Genomic DNA, 18,229 nt, shown 5'->3' with positions numbered 1-18,229 from the left:
TAAAAAAATCCTTTCCAAATATTTTCCGTTACAAATATTTCCCCATTCAAAAATCACTTTGCTGCTACTTTCAAAAGATGGCGAATTTTACGCCTAAAACGTGCCTAAGATAGAATTTTATGTTAGTTTCTGCCAGAGCTATATTACAAATCTCAAATGAATCCAACAGATGGAAGCAGATTAACAGTCAATTGGAAGAAGAAGAAATTTCCGGACGGACAACCTTCCTGACCATATTTTCCACTCTCTGTACCTCTCTAGACCAATCCCAAGTGACTGAACCACAATCAAATTCATTCCAGGGTGCGCCACCACAATGTCCTACCTCACGAACTTCACCAACGAGACGGGAAAGTCAATTCTCGTGGATATCCTCAAGACAATCAACCTCGCTGAGAATTCCCAGAAAATCACGGAAGCAAAAGCAATTGCGGGGAAGGAGATGATCGCCATGATGCAGTATGTCTTTCCCATTGTGATGCAAATTCAAATTGATGTGATTAAGAACTATGGATTTGCGGCGAATCGCGAGGGGCTCGTGCAATTTTCTCAGCTCATCCGGGAAATTGAGGATCCTGACATTTCAAAGCTACGCTCACAGATTCGCTCAATCTACCTACCACCAATTGCCATCAACACGACAAATGATATTCTCATCTAAAAGGAACCCTCTAGAGAACCCTCTACTAAGGAACCCACCAGGATAGCGGATCTGGAGCCAAGAGACTGGAAAACATTATATTTAAAGAAAATGCACAACTTTTGATATATGCGACAAGAGCAATTTGTGAAAAAACTGCCACTTACACCAAAATTTTCATTTTTGTATTCATTTGAATAAAACTTACTTTTTAAGTACAAACTAATGCTTTTCCTCCTTCCCTTTACCTCTCTTTCAATTCCCCACATTGCAACATTATTACATAGAGTCCCTTTTTATTTAATAAATCATTCATGTTTTTTTTTGTTTGTATCACATAGAAACACAATCGCTTCTGTAAATCATAAAGACAAAAAGGATCCTATTTGCAATTTTCATCATCTTTTACGGTTTTGTGATGTTCTTCTCACAAAAGAATTTTCCATGCTTTGATTTAATTTTTTCTCATCCTCCTCGCACGTCCCTGTGCATTGTCAGCCAGCAATTCCCTTAGGCATCGAGGTCATTGACAAAGAGCACCTCACGATTTTGTAGTCCAACATCCGAAATGGTGGCACTTCCATCTGTCTCTTTGGCCTCGGAATACAGGACACGCTTTGGGAAATTTGTGGTAATTTCAAAGCGATCCGGTGACGCAGGATGGCAGAAGATGAACTTATAGACGTCCTTTGGAAAGGAAATTCGGAGAAAAAATTTATTAGAATTCTTCATGATTTTTTGTAAGACTTTTTGTAATATTTCATTGAATTCATTTACGAAGAAATAAGAGCCGAAGAGGCGGACGAATATTAAGATATTTTCTTTTACTTACCTGCAAAGATATTTAATTATATTCTTTTAAAGATTTAATTATTTTGTTCTTTTTGGAAACTAAAACTTTCAGAGAATATTCGGAAAATTAAAAGTTTTTTTTTTCACTCTTTTGCTTTTGTTGGAAATAATTTTGAAAAATTCACAAACATTTTCCCAATTTCCTAAAAGAGTTTATTCAACTCTTTAAATAAATAAAATTGTATAAAAAATAAATGAGAAAAAAAAAGAAAATTATAGTGAGATCAGTGAGATACGAACCACTGATTTTCACAATGTGAGAGCCACCAGGCAGGCCCCTGGGCCAAAAGGTGTTTAAGCAGTTTCCTATTGAATGTAAAATTTTGCTTTTGATTTCATGCAATTTAACATTTTTCAATGAGAAAATGTGCCAGAATTTGTTGTTACAGCAAATAAAGAAACGTCCTTAAAAAGAACTTGAGACATTATGAATAAATTCAAAGAGGTAAATAAAAAATTGAAGAATTGCAAGAAGTGTTTATCTGGCGAATATTTTAATATTTTAAGCGTATCATCTTAATATTTCTGAAAATCTGAATATTTAACTTCACAAGAACATCTCTTGCTAAAAATCGAACAATTCAAAATCCAAAAAAAATATATTTATGAATTTTTGATTTGAATTTAGTCTTTTTTGGGTGCAATTTACTACTTTTTAGTATTAATTTACTACTTTTAGGTTTGATTTTAGTCCTTTCTTAGGCTTTAATAATTTTTTTTAAAGTTTTGTCCCTTAATCTGTGCTGTTTCGGAACTGAAAACCAAATATTTATCTGCTTGAATTTACTATTTCTTTTGGGTTGAATTTACTACTTTTTGGTTTGAATTTAGAACTCTTCGGCTTGAATTAACTACTGTTTAGGCTTCAATTTTAGTCTTTTTTTTGGGCTTTAATTAATATTTTTTAAAGCATTTTGAGATTGGAGACTGCCTTTTTTTAGGATTGAAAACCAAATATTTTTAGGCCTGAATTAAGCAAGTTTTGGGTTGTTACTACCTTTTGGCTTGAATTTACTACTTGTTGTTCATTCTAGGGCTAAATTAAATATTTTTTAAGCTTTTGTTCCTCAATTTCTGCCTTTTTTTAATTAAAAATATTTTTTTATGCTTGAATTTAATCTTTTTTAGGCTTCTGCTACTCAATCTGAGCTATTTTGGGTCTAAAATCCGAAAAAACAATATTTTGATTTCTTTGGCAAATCATTCGAATATTAGCGAATATCTGAATATTTCCGAAGATCCGAATATGTAATTTTGATCCAGATAAACCCCCCTTGAAGCATTGCTAGAACTTAGAATCTGCCTCCAAGTCTTCTTCAGATAATATATCAACAGTTAGAATAAAAATTTTAAAAGTTCTGAAAAATAACACCTGCCTATAAAAAGATTTTAGCCACCTCAGCTCACAACTCTAACCTACAAAAGGGGTACAAAAAAACGTAACTCACCCGAATGGAGTCTTGCCGGTAGAATCGCCTTTCTATCCGTGCTCCACTTGGTAGCTTGAAGACCACACTTGTCGTCCCGGAAGCATCAGCTGGCGGTTCTGAAGGCACTTCTGAAGCCATGTCGATTTTCAGGCGGGCAATATTCTACAAAATAAAAAAATAATTTTATTAATTTTGGGGAAAACAATAAAACTCATTAAGAGACTTCCTCACATTTTTCCGCTCCACCTCCGCTTGCTTCTCAGCCTCAATCGCTTGCTGCTGCCGCAGTTGTTCCTCCTTCTCCTCCTGCTTCCGTCGCTCCTTTTCCTGATCCGCTTTGAGGGATTGCTCGTACGCCTCATCCTGTTGCTTCCGCAGCGATTGCGTGAGACTCCGCTCGAGACGCTCCGCCCGTGCCTGACTCATGTACACCTCATTGTCGGTGACAACAGTCTGGAGACGCCGGAGGAGCTCTTCTGCACTGCAGTCCCCCTCCATGCGTCCCATAATGATCATTTTATTCCATCGCATACCCACAACAACGAGAATTGGGTACTGCCGCGCATTGATGGAGTGCGAGACGCGATAGCCCTCGGGGGAGGCAATATCGCACGCCCAGAAGATCATATTGCGATTAATGTAGGTCACCACCTGGGTGTCCGAAAGGGCATTGCGGCAGAAACTCTCCGCCTCGGACTTACCGTCGGAATGTAAATAGACAAGGAGGAACTTGAGCTCACGCTTGGCATCATTGAGTGCCTGTGCGTAGGTGCCATGGTAGAAGACTGGATGGACGGGATGTTTCTCTTTGTAGGCTTCAATGAAATTGAGGACATCCCGCAGGGGGTCCGTTACGATGCGCTCATTACTCCTGAAGAGATTGAGGAATGCCATGACCAAGGAGGACACTGTGTTGTAGCAAAAGCTGAACACATTGTTGATGAAGTAGTTAATGAGCCCCGTGAACCCCGAAGGGCGTGGGGTAGACCCTGAGGCGGACGAGAAGACATGCTGCAGATATCGATCATTTATCACTTGCGGCGGTCGGGATTCTGTCGCATACACCGAAGGGCGTCCCTCGCGGATATTTAGCTGCTCCTGAATAGCCACCTCCAAGTCCCACTGCAAAGAAGCCCCCAAGAAGTTAGAAACAAAAGTAAAAGAACTCCCGGAAAGGGAACTCACCATGTTCCGCGTGAGAACATCCCGACACACGCTTATGTCCTCAATTCCTGTAAAATCTTGGAATTGTAGCACCATCTCCATCTGTACGTTAGACAAGCCCTCTAATTCCATTTCGGCAGCAAAAATGTGGTGACCCACACACACGATAGTTGCTCCAATTACCACGACGACCCTCTCAGCTCCCCGCAAATGGCTGGCTACGCACCCACAATTTTTTGCACCGCTTCCTGCAACTTTCTGCACCGCAAAATGACCCGAATTCTCTGTCAATCGCTTCACGGAAGTCTTCTTTCTGAATTGAGCACGGAGTCAGTTTACATTCTTCACTGAAAATGCGGAGAAAAGTGCAACAAAAATAAGCACAAAATGAAAAGGCAAAATTTTTCAGCAGCTCGTTGTCAAAAGTGACAAAATGACAATCACTACCCGGCAGGACATGCTATGATAGTTTTATGAAAATAAAACTAACTCATCGTTTACCATACATCCTTCCATACATGTAAGGCATACATAGTTAGTGTTGTGAAAAAAGTTTAGGATTTTTTGAAAAAAAAAAAAACTCAAAATGTTTTTAAGATACATATACTTACAGGATTAAAAATAATTAGATTCATAACATTTTCTTTACGTTAGAGCAGTTGGAACTGAAAAACAAAGACTGTTTTAACACCGGAGAATCCATTTTTACTTACGCGGAGGATCAAAATGGTCACCGAGTCCAACATTAAAAAAAATACCAAATATTTGGCGGTATTCTGAGATAAATATAAAGATCAAAATAAAGAAAAAAACCAAGATTTGGTATTCTACTTTAAAATTCCAAGAAATTTTCAGGATAATCTTGGAAATTCAAAATATTTCAAGATTTGGTATTCTAAGATAGAGATTTACGGTCGAACCCTAACCTAAAAATCTTGTTTCTTCATACAACTTCCAAGACTTTTAGTATTCTGAGATACGAATCAAAATCAAAACCAAGATTTACAAAATGAGTTGTCAAAAGAGACTTGGATAAAAATATTCCAAGACTCTGTATTCTACGATAGAGATTTACGGTCTTATTATAACGTAAATTGTCTTGGATTTATGTGAAATTCCAAGACGGTTTTGGGGTCCTTTGAAAAATTAATTTTCAAATGAGGTAAAGGCAATGTAATTCGATATGGGAGATATGAAAACTCTTGGACAAATAAGGCATGCAGATGCAAAATGACGGGTTTTTGCCGGATTTGTGATCACTCCATCTTGCTAATGATAGAGTGACCTCCGGGTTGTACCAGGCTTATCAAATCCTGGACAAATAGGGGATGCTGGTGAAAAAATTTTTGTTTTTCACTGGTATTGTGGTCACTTCTCCTTTGTAATAGTGAAGTGACCTCCGGATTTGGGATCTCATCCCAGGATTGTCATATCCTGGACAATCCTGAAATGCTGGTGCAAAATTGTGGGTTTTTCGCCGGAATTATGGTCACTTCTCCTTTGTAATGATAAAGTGACCTCCGGATTGGGTATCTCATTCCAGGATTTTCACATCCTGGACAATCCTGAAATGCTGGTGCAAAATTGTGGGTTTTTCGCCGGAATTATGGTCACTTCTCCTTTGTAATGATAAAGTGACCTCCGGATTGGGTATCTCATTCCAGGATTGTCACATCCTGGACAATCCTGAAATGCTGGTGCAAAATTGTGGGTTTTTCGCCGGAATTGTGGTCACTCCTGATAGGTAATGATGGAGTGACCTCCAGATTCAGGATCTCATCCCAGGATTATCAAGTCCCGGACAATTAGGGGATGCTGGTGCAAAATTGTGGGTTTTTCGCCCGATTTATGGTCACTTCCCATTAGTAATGTTGGAGTGAACACTACTCTGGCGAAAAAACCACAATTTTGCACCAGCAATCCCTAATTGTTCAGGGCTTGATAATTCTGGAATGAAATCCCTAGTCCGGAGGTCACTTTATCATTACCAATGAGAAATGACCACAATTCCGGCGAAAAAAAACATTTTTGCACCAGCATCCCAGGATTGTCCAGGATGTGAAAATCCGGGGATGAGATCCCCAATCCGGAGGTCACTTTATCATTATCAATGAGAAGTGACTACAATTCCGGCGAAAAACAAACATTTTTGTACCAGCATTCCAGGATTTTCCAGGATGTGACAATCCGGGGATGAGATCCCCAATCCGGAAGTCACTCCATCAATAGCAAGAAGAAGTGACCATGATTCCTATGAAAAATTCAAAATTTTTCAGTAGCATTCCCCCCCCCCCCCCCAGTTACCGCCAAATTATCATAATATGGATGTTTAAATTTCGTTCAATTGTCATCCAAGAGCGAACGAGAAAGCGCAATAGAAAAATTTAATGCGTTAGAAAGAGATATCGCTAAAGTTTTCTTGGCGCGAAGCTGAAACCAAGAAACTGACAAGTAGGATAACGCAAATTTTGATTTTACTTTCCTGGATAATTCGTCGTAAAGTAGAATACCGACAGTCTTGGTCTTTATTTTGATTTTTATCTTGATCTTGAAAGGTGTCTCTATCCTAGAATACCACCCATTATTTTTTTTGTAAATTGTAGTCTTGCTTATTGAACCAGGAACGAAAGTTTTATTAATCCTTATCAACTTTAAGGACTTCAAAAATCATTGCACTCAATTTCCAAAAAAATTGATAATGAAAACAAAATTGCGTAGAAACAATGCAAAATTGCCAATTTAAATCAATTTTTTTGCTACAATTTTGATGATTTTCCTATTGTGTTTGAATAATTACTTCTATTCCTTCAGTTCTCTAAAACTATTTGATCACTTCCGGATATAAAATTAGTTCACACCGGTGAAGTGCACAAAAGGCACAAAAAGATCCTGATTTGAAAAATATGGGAAAACATAATCTCAAAAAGCTCTTAAAATGTATGAAAATTAATTTCGCGTATAATTTCGACTTTGACCGTAATTATCTTTTAAAAGAAAAGAGTTTCGCCTAACTTGAAGTAGTTGAAATTCTCTACACATAAAACTCGATTTGGCCAAATTGGCCACGATGTCCACATAAATCCTTTAAGTGTTAAATTAAGAATTAATTTACTTATAGAATCATTATTCTGTGATTAAACTAGTTAACGCGAATAAAGTTCTAGAACTATAAAATTTTGTAAAAAGAATTTTGAAAAAAGCAATAATTTTCAAGCTTTTTCAGTACAGTGTTGGTATAGAAACGTAATGGATAAAAATATGTTGCGTATTTCCCACTGGGTTCGACTACCCGTACACTAGTCCCGCTGGGATTGTGTCAATTTTCAATTTTCCTTTATCCTCACAAAAAAAGCGATTAGAATTTTTACCATTTCTCTGTGCTAAATAGAATAACTATGTAGATTGAGAAGGTAGAAATTAAAGCCTAATTAAGGCAATATTACCTCAACAAAATACTGTAAGTAATTTCCGTTTATTTCCTCCAAAAAAGATCGTTTGAATTTTTTTGTTTGCAAAAAAAATATTCCTTTATGCATTTCCTTGAGATTTTCTCATGGAAATAATCCTAATTAGGTGTGATTATTTACTCCTAAAGAGTTATTAATTGATTGAGTACCTAGAACTTGGGTAAAGTTTGGGGAAAGGATCATAATTAAGGCGAGGCAATAGAACGATCCTGAAGGGATGTCATTACAAAATCATAAGTCTTTCGATTTTTTTTATTATTTATCATTCAACAGCTTCTTGCACAAAAAAAAACAATAATAATTATTTACAAAATTAAAGAATTAAATCACTCACGCGATCTATAAAAAGCCCCAATATTAGTCATTAAAATTCTGAAGCTCACACACAGTTTATGTATTTATTAGGGAGATTTCTGGGTAAGGTTTGCCAATCTCTGGGTAGTTGTGATTCTAAGAAGAATTTAGCACATTTTAAAATAATAATAAAATGTTCTAATTTTTAATTAAGTCAATTAGAATTATTCTATAGGTTGTTAAGTTAGATTTTAAAAATATTTTTGTAAAAAATTCAAAACATTCTTCAAGATAAATAATAAATTATTTCCATTGACTTGCAATAGCTGTTGAATTTTTAAAGAGAAATCAGAGCTCTCGATATCATGGAGTGCCCATGATCCTCAATTGATGATTAGCTTCAATAAAACTAATCTTATTTGGAATTCACCGTGTAATTGTAATTTTTTCCGCACACTAAATGTCACAGAATGAAGCATAATTCCTTATCGCTCAAGTCGCTGAACATTACAAAATTCCTTTTTCGAGATAAGTTGGAATTTTTCCCTCATCTCTCACAATACTCTCTTCGTCTTTCTCGTCCACAGCAAAGAAGAAGAAACAAAAGGAAACCTACCAAAGATTAGCTATAACACAGTCGTGGTGGAGAAGGAAACAAGTGCGGATACCAAAGAAGGACAGGAACAGCGAAAATGTTTGCCATTTAGTCATAATATAATTGGAAGAATATTATTTTTAAGGTTCATTTTTTAGTGATAAATTGAGGTAGAGCAATTTGTGGACAAGTGACACTGATTCGCCGGCAATGGGAGTCTACAATGAAATGGGTAAGTTTCTCAATAAAAACTCTTTGTTAATTCACAATAATTACTCTGGCGTGCGTTTCGGAAAAACTCACGAAAAAAGGGGGATATTCATTACATTAAATGGGGTACATTTTAAGCCAAACATAAAATAATATTTAAAATTATTGAAGGTTTATTGTTCTGTGATGATGAACATTTGAAGATTTCTTTGAAAATGACAAGAAATCGGTTATTTTTTTTTTATTTTTTCCTCAAGATGATGTTTCGGTGCCAATGGGATCTTCTTCAGGACTTTACAATGTAAAAAATATATATTTTTAAAAATTTTCTCTCAAATGAAATGAATCGCCAATACTTTTCTAAATACAGAAGCGTAAAATTATTCTAGAATTTTTCTAGGAAAAGAAATACATTTTCTTTAAATTTAGAAGACATTAAAATTGTTTAAAAATCACCCTAGTTAGAGTCTAGGGTTGTCATACACACAAAAGTCATATAAATGCCTGCAGAATTAGAATAGGCAGTTTTTTATACCTAATTTCTTTTGATTGAGCATTTTTAACATTTGACGCAAGTTTTCTATGCCTGTTCTTTTTATTGTTTTACGAAAATTAATATTCTTTCTTAACGGCTAACATTTATTCAACTTTTTGATTTTTATTAATGTTTAACCCTTTCAGGATTTTCCTGGCCACCGTGGCCAATTTGACATTTTTTAAAGCGTCAGAGAATAAAATTTCTTAAAAATATCACGATAAATTCTGCATCTATGTGTAGGGAAGTTTCATTACTTCAATATCGTCGAAAGAAAACTTGGAAAAACATTTTCTTTTAAGAGAAAATGAAGGTCAAACCATTGAGGTTAGAAACCTCGATCCTCTAAGTGTTAACGTCTCTGGTAGAATTTAAAAAATTCCTTTTTAAAATAATTTCTCAGAATAATTTATTTTGACCAGAAAGAAAAGCTAAAACTGTCTGAACTTTTAGGATGTTTTTTTCTGACATCTAAAAGAATTCTAAAATTCTAATAATACCTTTCTTACAACCCATACAAACTATGCTGTTACCTAATTAAATGACGATCTATATAAAGCAGGATTTACTCAATAAATATTCTAATTAGAATAAGAAAGATCATTCAACGTATAAATTATTTAAATTGATTTGCCCCCTTTGCATACTGCTCTATATTTATACTGCGTGTGTGTGTGAATGATGACCTATTCACCTCACTCACATATTCCTCCGCCCCTTGGCGCCCCAAAGTATATTGTATCATCAGTCTGACAAGTCAATTCAGTCGCGGGGCGAATGTGGCAATATATTTTAAAAACTACACAAGATTGAATCTCAGCCTACAAATCACTTAAAGCCACGACATATTGGCTTGTAATTGACTTAAAAAAAAAAGAAAAGAAAAGAATGGAGTGTCTGTGGGGAGAATTATTTGACTGTTGGTGTGTTGAAATTAATCATTTTTATTCGTTGTTCACCTTGTTTGCCTTATCAGCAATAGATTGAATTAATTGCTTGGTGTGTTTCCGATCTCTCACTGTTTTTTTATTCTTTTTCGCGCGTCCACATGACAATCGTAGGGTGAAGAGTGATAAGAAGACGTTTCGTTTTGAAAATCGTAAAATTTATATTTTTTTGTAAAACTAAATATTTTTCTAGCTATCTCACGAATTAACAATTAACATTAATAAAGTTCTAGCGCAAAGCTATCGCGAGTGAGGAAATGAGAAAACTGTATTGTAATTTGCTTTGAGAAAGCACAAAAAAAGGTGGAAGAGTAGACAAAAAAAGCTGTAATCTCATTTCAGTTCATTTTCTGACTATATTCCGCTTTCAGTGGTTCGTGTGATAAGGTGTTTGTGGGCAGAATGTGTTGGAAAAAGGAGCGAAAATTGCTATAAAAAGTCATTGGTAAAGACCTTAAATGGGACATATTTTTGTGAGGAATCATGAAGACTTTGTGAGTGGTACAGAAACCATAAAAGAATTTATTTAAAACAATCCATCGTTAAGATTTTTTTAAAAAATTCCAATACAATGAATAATCCAGGTGAGTTTGGGAGCTTGGAACTTCCACCTTTATATACCCAATGATCTTCACCTGCTAATTGTTCTTATTCTTGTTCTTAAACGCTTGATTTGTGTGAGAGGAGATTTCTTCTTCAAAATATCTCTTGTGAAAAACCCCGTTATGTTTTTCCAAACATTCTTTTTATTTAATAATTTGTGAACATATTTCAAGAGCATCAATGCGTCGATGAAAATAGCATTTTCAGCTAATTTTCCACGACGTAGTGCATTTTTTTGTGGATACCCCCCTTCCTCTCTTGATTGTTGTTTTATTTACATTTTTGCTTTGCAATCAAATGTAAGAAAGAAAGAGAGAAAAAAAGTTCCATGTGACTTCATCATACTCACAAATCATTTACCTCGGCGAGCCAGACTTTTTTCTGACACAGGCTGTGTGTGCAAATTGCTAAGATCAATAATCGCAAATTTTCCTGGACCATCACCGTGGATTTTGTCGCCAGTTTAGCTTCAGCAGGGAAGGTTTTAGCACAAAGTGTTTGATCTGGGGTGATAAAGAAAACTTTTTTTTACTCTTCTTTATATTTTTTGGTGTAGTAAAGAAAATGATTAGAATAATAGTTTCTTGTGATTAAACTATGAGGTTGAGCATTCTTTTGCGAGTATGTTAGTATAAATTTTAATGAAATATCTACGCTATCCTTCATTCTTTATGATTAGTGATTGTGAGATTTTTTTTCTACAAAAAAAAAGATTTTTTAGCGATTTAAATTCAGAATGCAGAATCACTATAAAATTCTAAAGGGGTGTTTATCTGACGAGGTTGGCGAATAATCACAATATTTTTCAAAGATCTGAATATTCTCATTCTCAGCTAGAATTTAGTATTTCTTCGGCTTGAATTTACTACGTTCTCGGTTAGAATTTACTGCTTTTTAAGTACTTTTCATGATTGAATTTAGTTCTTTTTTAGGCCTATTATCGTCGTAAATTTAGTACTTTATTGGCTTAGATTTAGTACATTTCCAATTAAATTCAAAACTTTTTCGGTTAGATTTACTATATTTTTGGTTAGAATTAAATATGTTTTTGGCTAGAATTTAGTACTTTCATATACCTTTTGAATTTTCTACTTAAGATTGAATCTTAAAAAGTACTAAAATCTAGCTGAAGTAATAAATTCAAGCCTAAAAAGTACTAAATTCAATAGTAGTTAAAAAGTACTAAATTCTATCGGAAAACATACTACATTCTAGCCAAAAGCATACCTTAATTCTAGATAAAAAAGTATAGGTATACTGAATACAATAGGAAAAGTACTAAATCTAAGCTTCTAAAGTACTAAATTGAATTTCACTTCTTCCACTAGAATACAGTACTTTTTCAGCTTAAAATTAATACTTTTTTTCCTATTGAATTCAGAACTTTTTCGGTTAGAATTTATTATATTTTTGGCTAGAATTTAGTATGTTTTTGATTAGAATTAAGGACATTTAATTATTGAATTTACTTCTTAAGATTCAATTTTCAAAAAATAATACAAAATTCTAGTCAAAGTAATAAATTCAAGCCAAAAAAAGTACTAACTTTAATAATTAAAAGTAGGTACTAAATTTTATCCAAAAATATAGTAAATTCTAGCTGAAAAAGTATACTGAATACCCTGGAAAAAAGTACTAAAGCCTATAGTAGTAATATAAAGTACTAAATTGAATTCAACTTTTTGGCTAAAATTTAGTACTTTTTAGGCTTTTGCTCCTCAGTCTCTACCAATTAAAGACTAAAAACAAAGAAATGTTCGTTTGCTGAATATTTTGATTTTTTAAGCGAATCATCTAAATAATCTGAATCTTTTCACTCAGATAAACACCCCTTGAAAATTCTATTAATAGTTTGTAAAGAAAACTTAAAAATTCCGATTATTTTCTTAAAAAATTTCGCTCTTTGATTCAAAAGATTGTACCATATAGGCTATTATGTACTTCCTCTTGTATTTTTTCATGCTTATTCCTCTAACATTCATTCACTTGTCAATTTTTGCCCAAGCAAAGGTGCAACACATTTCACTTTATGCGCTGTACCAGGAACCAAAACCTGGCTCGCGCGCGCTTTTTTTTGTACCTCAACTGAAGGTCTTTTCCGAATAGAGAGTGCAATTCTAATGAATGAATGACGTAAAAATCCGCATGGTATTCAACCTTCATGATGTCATCGCGCGCGCCACGAGATAAATTCGAAGATGTCAGATAGTCGTGCAATTTGTCGGTGAAGATAATTCTGTATGGATGAACTTTTGCAATCGTGTTCATTTTTCATATACAGCTCGTCTCTTTTTTTTTGTTAAATTGCCTCAAAGAGTGGCATTAGATGATGGCAAAAAATAGTAGGTATGTATCACACTTCCGGTGGTGATGAAAAACCCTAATGGAAGTTTATGGGCAAAAACAAGATATAACTTTATTTATCTTTTGGTCAATTTAACCGATTTAAGCTCAATTCAATGAATATTTTCGTCCGAAGTTAACGAACCTTAAAATAACATGGGACATACATATGTCTGGTAAAGTTTTGGCAATAAAAAATAATAATAATTCGAATTTTTTTTTAGAGGAAAATTGTTTACAAAACCTACATAACTTTTTTGCGAACAAACCATTAAAAAACTTTATTACATAAGTGCTTATCAGTTCCATGGTTGTCTGTCTAATCTCTCGTTTTAGCTACAAATATCATTTCGACCATATAGAGAGCAGGAACAATCTAATAAACACTTTGGGGATCATAAACCAATAAATTTTTAACCCGAAATGCCATTTAGCGAATGTGAAAGACAACAAAAAAATCGCTTTAATCATTCGTCTATATAGATTTTGACGAATGGTTGGCAATTTGTACAAGAAGTGCTCATAATGTCTTACAGGCTCCCGCTACCTCATTTCAAATAGACGATCCCTGATTACCTTAATTGTGGGTATCATCTTGGGATTTTCCATGGCGGCAATGTTTATTTCATCCTCAACACCGGGGAGGATTTATTGGCTGTCAGGTATTGGTGAGCACAAACACCGTGACCCCCACAAGGGAAGTGAGCTGTACGATGAATCAGGGCCGGAAGTGGAGGTACGCTTCCATGGGGAGCACGATGAGGCTCATGCCCTAGAAAATAAGACGCTCTCTGAGAAGTTGTACAAGGAAGTACGGGTACTCTGTTGGGTCATGACAAATCCTTCAAATCACAAGAAGAAAGGTATATATTGTTGATGTTACTCTTTACAATTAGTTTAAGGTTGTTTAGGGCTCTTTAAAAATAAAAATTATTTGTTTTTAAATACTTTTATGACGTTTTTGTCCTGCTCTCCCTAATCACAAAGATTTCTGAATATTTGAATAAATGAATGAATAATGGTTTATTATATCCAAGAGATACATGGTTATCTATAATCTATAATAGGACTATGTATATATTACATTTTATGTATATAAATTTTAATAGTGAGAATTTAAGTTTAAAAAAAAAAGAATTTAAAAAAAAATGATTTTACTTTAATTATTATTTTTGTTTTCAAAATTTTCTATAATATTTTTTTTTTTACTTTTTTGTAAATTTATTTTTAAAATTTTTACAATAGTTTTACAAAAATTATTATTAAAGAATTTAAGCACTGATTTTCTTCATTTAATGAGGATTTCTATATCAAATTGTGGGTGGAATTCACTACTCAGTCGGGCTTAAAATTTTAAGTCAGTTTTTAAGTTGGTCTTAACGTTTTATGTCAGTTTTTTTTCAAAGTCTGACTTAAAATTTTTAAGTCCGATTAACAGATTACATATCGAAGGCTACATTGTAAAAACGGCTAAGCTGGTTCGGAACCCATAAAAAGTTAGCCAGTTTTTATAATGTAGTCCTCGATATGCAGATTGCGACATTTTTTTAAAATTTCATTTTTCCTGTACTTTAAAATCAGCAGTTTTAAGTTCCAAAAAGTGCATCAAAGTTTGTAAAATTTATTAAAAAATATGCAATCTATTCTGACTTGAAAATTTTAAGACCGACTAACAAATTTTAAGACCGACTTAAAAATTTTAAGTTAGACTTCAAAAAAAAACTGACTTAACCTTAAAATTGACTTAAATTTTTAAGCCCGACTGAATAGTGAGGTTAAATTTTTGGAGTCGATTCTGGCAAAAAAATCAATTTTAATTTCTCAGTTTTTTTTATGTTCTACAAAATTATTTAAGACTGACTGTTATTCTTTTCGTTATTCCTGATTATCTTAAAAGGTATTTTCGAAAAAAAAATTTTGGAATAATAAATGTTTGTTTTTTGAAAGCTTTATCTGTTAAAAGAGGCAAAAACGACCCAAAAAATACATTGATTTATAAAACAGAATAATATTCAGGCCAGTTTTTTCCTGACCTAGTCCACCTACATACCAGACAAGATTCATTTAACTTCAAAACGTTTCATCTAATATCGGATTTCCATTCAAAAATAATTCCAAATTGTTTGTCTAATTGAATTTGACTTCTACTCTCATATTAAACTTGACAGGGTCTGTATATGATATGTATACTCTCCCACCTAGCAAGATTTTAATCTTAAGGCATTTCATCACTTAATGGGCAAATATTACTCACACATATTTTTTTTGTTTGCTCATACTACCCTTCCTGACCTTTCCATCAACAGCCACTTGTAAGGTTTTTTTTTACACTCAAATGGTTCCTCTGTGTAGTAATTAAAATTAATTAAGTTGCGAACTGTTTTTTTCTTTTTTAAATGGAAAGCAATACCAGCCAATTGATAAATCTGTTTCTTCATTTTGATTGATAGCCCTCCATGTGAAGAGGACGTGGGCAGCGAGATGCAACAAAATGTTATTCATGAGTTCTAAAGAAGGTACGTTAAGAAAAAATCGTGCGTGTATGTGGATTTTCGTATTTAGAGTTCGTGCTAAAAAAAATCACTTTATGTGGCTTTTTGTGATAAAATTATCGCTTCGTTTTGGAGAGGAACTTTTTTTTGACGGTACTGTAAACAAGTGAAGTCTTTATAACTTCCGACGTGAAATGATTAATCCCATATCAGTTTTGTCGAAAAATTTCTTTCACTACGCAATTGCTTTGAAATATTGCCGTATTAGTCAAAAGGGGGCTGATAAAAAAAAACTTAAGGGGCTTGTTAGAATATTTAAAGAAGTGTTTTAGAGGGGGAGAAGTACTAACAAAACAATGCATATCTAATGATGATGTGTTGGTGTGTTTGTAGATCCGGAATTGGGGACTGTGGCATTGCCCGTTGGTGAAGGACGTGATAATTTGTGGGCGAAGACGAAGGAAGCATTCAAGTATGTGTATAAGAATCACTTCAATGATTACGATTGGTTTATGAAGGCTGACGATGACACGTATGTAATTGTGGAGAATTTGCGATTTATGCTATACAAATACTCCCCGGAGCAACCAATTTTCTTTGGGTGCAAATTCAAGCCAATTGTCAAGCAGGGCTACATGTCCGGTGGAGCTGGGTATGTGCTCAGCAGGGAAGCCGTACGGAGATTTGTTACCGAAGCTCTGCCGGATAAGACCAAATGCCGGCAGGATGGACGTGGGGCTGAAGATGCCGAAATGGGGAAGTGCTTAGAGAAGGTCAATGTAACGGCGGGTGATTCAAGGGATGCCGAAGGAAGGGGGAGATTCTTCCCATTTGTCCCGGAGCATCATCTCATTCCAAATCACGTTGATAAAGATTTTTGGTACTGGAAGTACATCTACTATCCAACGGATGAAGTAAGTTTCATCATAGAAAACTACTTGAAGCTTTTCGTTCAAGTTCTTACATTTCATTCCTTTATTGTAGGGCTTGGATTGTTGCTCAGACAATGCCATTTCCTTTCACTACGTCTCACCGAATGAGATGTACGTTCTTGACTATTTAATCTACCACCTGCGACCATATGGGATTATTGCCTACCCCCAGACATTACCTGAGAAGCGACCATATGGCAATCAAACGCAAAGTAGCATTTCCACTAGTCAGCAGGATGTAGTACAACAGCAGAAAACTAATACGGAAAATGGAGCCAAAGAATCCAAACGGTAAATTTTAAAACTGAAAAAGATGCCATAGATTTTGTTTTTTTTCCTAATTTATCAAAAAAACTTTCTCACTGGTCTTTGAGTGAGACTTTGGGTTAAAATTCATTTTGAAGTTCGGTTTAGTTAGTTTCTTATGTCAGGCTTTAGTTTTTCTAGGCTTCTGACTGTTAAGTTTGGTTTTAGTTAGTTTTTAAGTCGGGCTTTAATTATTTTTTAACCGAACTTAAGGTTTTTACAACATTTTTTAAGGTCAAACTTTGTGACTTTAAGATTAAGTCAGGCTGAATCAGGACAAAGTTGGTCTTAAAAGTTTAAAAGTTTGGATTATATAATTTAGGCCAAGATTTAAAGTCAGACCCTTATGAACTTAAAGGTTTAGCCTAGTTTAAAAATAAATTAGGCCAAGTTTGGAAAAGGTTAACCATGATCTTATTCGGCTCAAATTTAGCTCAAAAACTGAAAACTAGCTAAAAAAAAAAACTAAAGCCAAGAAAAAAATTTAGGCCATGTTTAAAAAAAAGTTTGATCTGAAAAGTTTCAAGCCTAGTTAAAAAAATTGAAGCCCAGCTTAGAAAATTTAAAACCTAGTTTGAAAAATTAATCCTGTCTTAAGTAACCTTATTCGGACTTTAAGTTGTGAATTTCACCTTTTGTCGTGAAGGACTCGAAAGATTATCTCAAACTTCTCTTTAAGAAAAAAAAAAAAGAATAAAATTGTGAATAGATTTTTTTCTCTATTAGATTTAGTTAATTTATTTGTGAAAATAGTCATAATAAAAATTTGTAAATTGAGGAGTGAAGAAAAAAAAGTGATTTCAAATTGCGCTTTAGTAAACATTGAGTTGTGCAAGTGATGTTATTTTTTTTTGATTAAATTCTTTAGTCAGGATTAGATTTTCTTTACCAATATAGATTTGTAAATCATTAAGGCGCTCATTGTCTTAATATTCCATTGTCTATTCGTTAGATTTGTAATTTATTTCTTTGGAGATAATTATTTATTTGAAATTTATTAAATTTATGAAAGAAAAAAACTTTTGGACAAAATACCATGACTGGTAGGATTTGGATAATCTTCTTATATTGATTTCTTTTATGAATAATTCTGCAAGGTTTTGTAGTTGATTTTACAATTTTGTCTTAGCTTAATACAAAGTTCATTTTATTTTTTTTAATGTGTTTTAAACCCAGATAAAAGAAGTCTCAGAGATTTGTGTGAATTTGAAAGGAATTTTATGTGTGTGTGAGTGTGCATGTGTTGCAAAAATTCAAGCGATATTCAAGAAAATAATGTAATGTTTAAGAAACATAGTCATAAAGTTAAGATGCATTTATTGTCGCAACTTGTTTTCTTTTCTCTCGACCTTATGTAACCAACTCGACAATGCCATTTGTAATAATAATTATTAATAAAGAGAAAAAAAAGTAATATAA

General features: G+C 33.9%; 3 protein-coding genes across 5 annotated transcripts; 2 read left to right on the top strand and 1 right to left on the bottom strand.

Moving 5' to 3' along the window:
- Positions 1 to 187: 187 nt before the first annotated feature.
- On the top strand, positions 188 to 866 carry LOC129791386 (protein C10). Its single transcript, XM_055829546.1, has one exon. It carries the CDS (start codon positions 317 to 319, stop codon positions 659 to 661), a length of 345 nt encoding a protein of 114 aa, XP_055685521.1. The 5' UTR covers positions 188 to 316; the 3' UTR covers positions 662 to 866.
- A 23-nt stretch (positions 867 to 889) lies between these two features.
- LOC129791343 (FAS-associated factor 2) lies at positions 890 to 4,535 on the bottom strand. The gene is made up of 4 exons (XM_055829475.1): positions 4,108 to 4,535; positions 3,154 to 4,044; positions 2,941 to 3,084; positions 890 to 1,327 (listed from the first exon to the last, which is right to left on the bottom strand). Exons 1-4 carry the CDS (start codon positions 4,216 to 4,218, stop codon positions 1,151 to 1,153), a joined length of 1,323 nt encoding a protein of 440 aa, XP_055685450.1. The 5' UTR covers positions 4,219 to 4,535; the 3' UTR covers positions 890 to 1,150.
- A 2,851-nt stretch (positions 4,536 to 7,386) lies between these two features.
- Positions 7,387 to 18,229, top strand: LOC129791352 (glycoprotein-N-acetylgalactosamine 3-beta-galactosyltransferase 1-like). Of its 3 annotated transcripts, none has more exons than XM_055829493.1 (6): positions 7,387 to 7,543; positions 8,435 to 8,674; positions 13,617 to 13,943; positions 15,531 to 15,596; positions 15,966 to 16,486; positions 16,557 to 18,229. In XM_055829493.1, the coding sequence occupies exons 2-6, from the start codon at positions 8,653 to 8,655 to the stop codon at positions 16,797 to 16,799; spliced, it is 1,179 nt and encodes a 392-aa protein (XP_055685468.1). In that variant the 5' UTR covers positions 7,387 to 7,543; positions 8,435 to 8,652; the 3' UTR covers positions 16,800 to 18,229. The 3 variants fall into 3 exon arrangements, with proteins under 3 accessions (XP_055685468.1, XP_055685469.1, XP_055685470.1); XM_055829495.1 differs by lacking the exons at positions 7,387 to 7,543; positions 8,435 to 8,674 and adding exons at positions 9,945 to 10,437; positions 10,506 to 10,718; XM_055829494.1 differs by lacking the exons at positions 7,387 to 7,543; positions 8,435 to 8,674 and adding an exon at positions 9,921 to 10,718.

This window comes from Lutzomyia longipalpis, chromosome 2 (genome assembly GCF_024334085.1).
Source record: "Lutzomyia longipalpis isolate SR_M1_2022 chromosome 2, ASM2433408v1".
NCBI classification, from domain to species: domain Eukaryota; kingdom Metazoa; phylum Arthropoda; class Insecta; order Diptera; family Psychodidae; genus Lutzomyia; species Lutzomyia longipalpis.
The sequence above is the reverse complement of the archived record's forward strand: the minus strand, read 5'-3'. Positions and strand labels throughout refer to the sequence as shown.

What these genes read in the sequence shown, in the direction of transcription:
- LOC129791352 (XM_055829493.1), top strand. Translation starts at nt 8,653, where the DNA reads ATGGGAGTCTACAATGAAATGG. An exon ending in GGGAGTCTACAATGAAATGG is followed by an intron (nt 8,675 to 13,616) that starts GTAAGTTTCTCA and finishes AATGTCTTACAG; the next exon opens with GCTCCCGCTACCTCATTTCA. An exon ending in TCTACTATCCAACGGATGAA is followed by an intron (nt 16,487 to 16,556) that starts GTAAGTTTCATC and finishes CCTTTATTGTAG; the next exon opens with GGCTTGGATTGTTGCTCAGA.
- LOC129791386 (XM_055829546.1), top strand. Translation starts at nt 317, where the DNA reads ATGTCCTACCTCACGAACTTCACCAACGAGACGGGAAAGTCAATTCTC.
- LOC129791343 (XM_055829475.1), bottom strand. Translation starts at nt 4,218, where the DNA reads ATGGAATTAGAGGGCTTGTCTAACGTACAGATGGAGATGGTGCTACAA. An exon ending in ATGTTCTCACGCGGAACATG is followed by an intron (nt 4,045 to 4,107) that starts GTGAGTTCCCTT and finishes GCTTCTTTGCAG; the next exon opens with TGGGACTTGGAGGTGGCTAT. An exon ending in ACCGGCAAGACTCCATTCGG is followed by an intron (nt 1,328 to 2,940) that starts GTGAGTTACGTT and finishes TCCTTTCCAAAG; the next exon opens with GACGTCTATAAGTTCATCTT.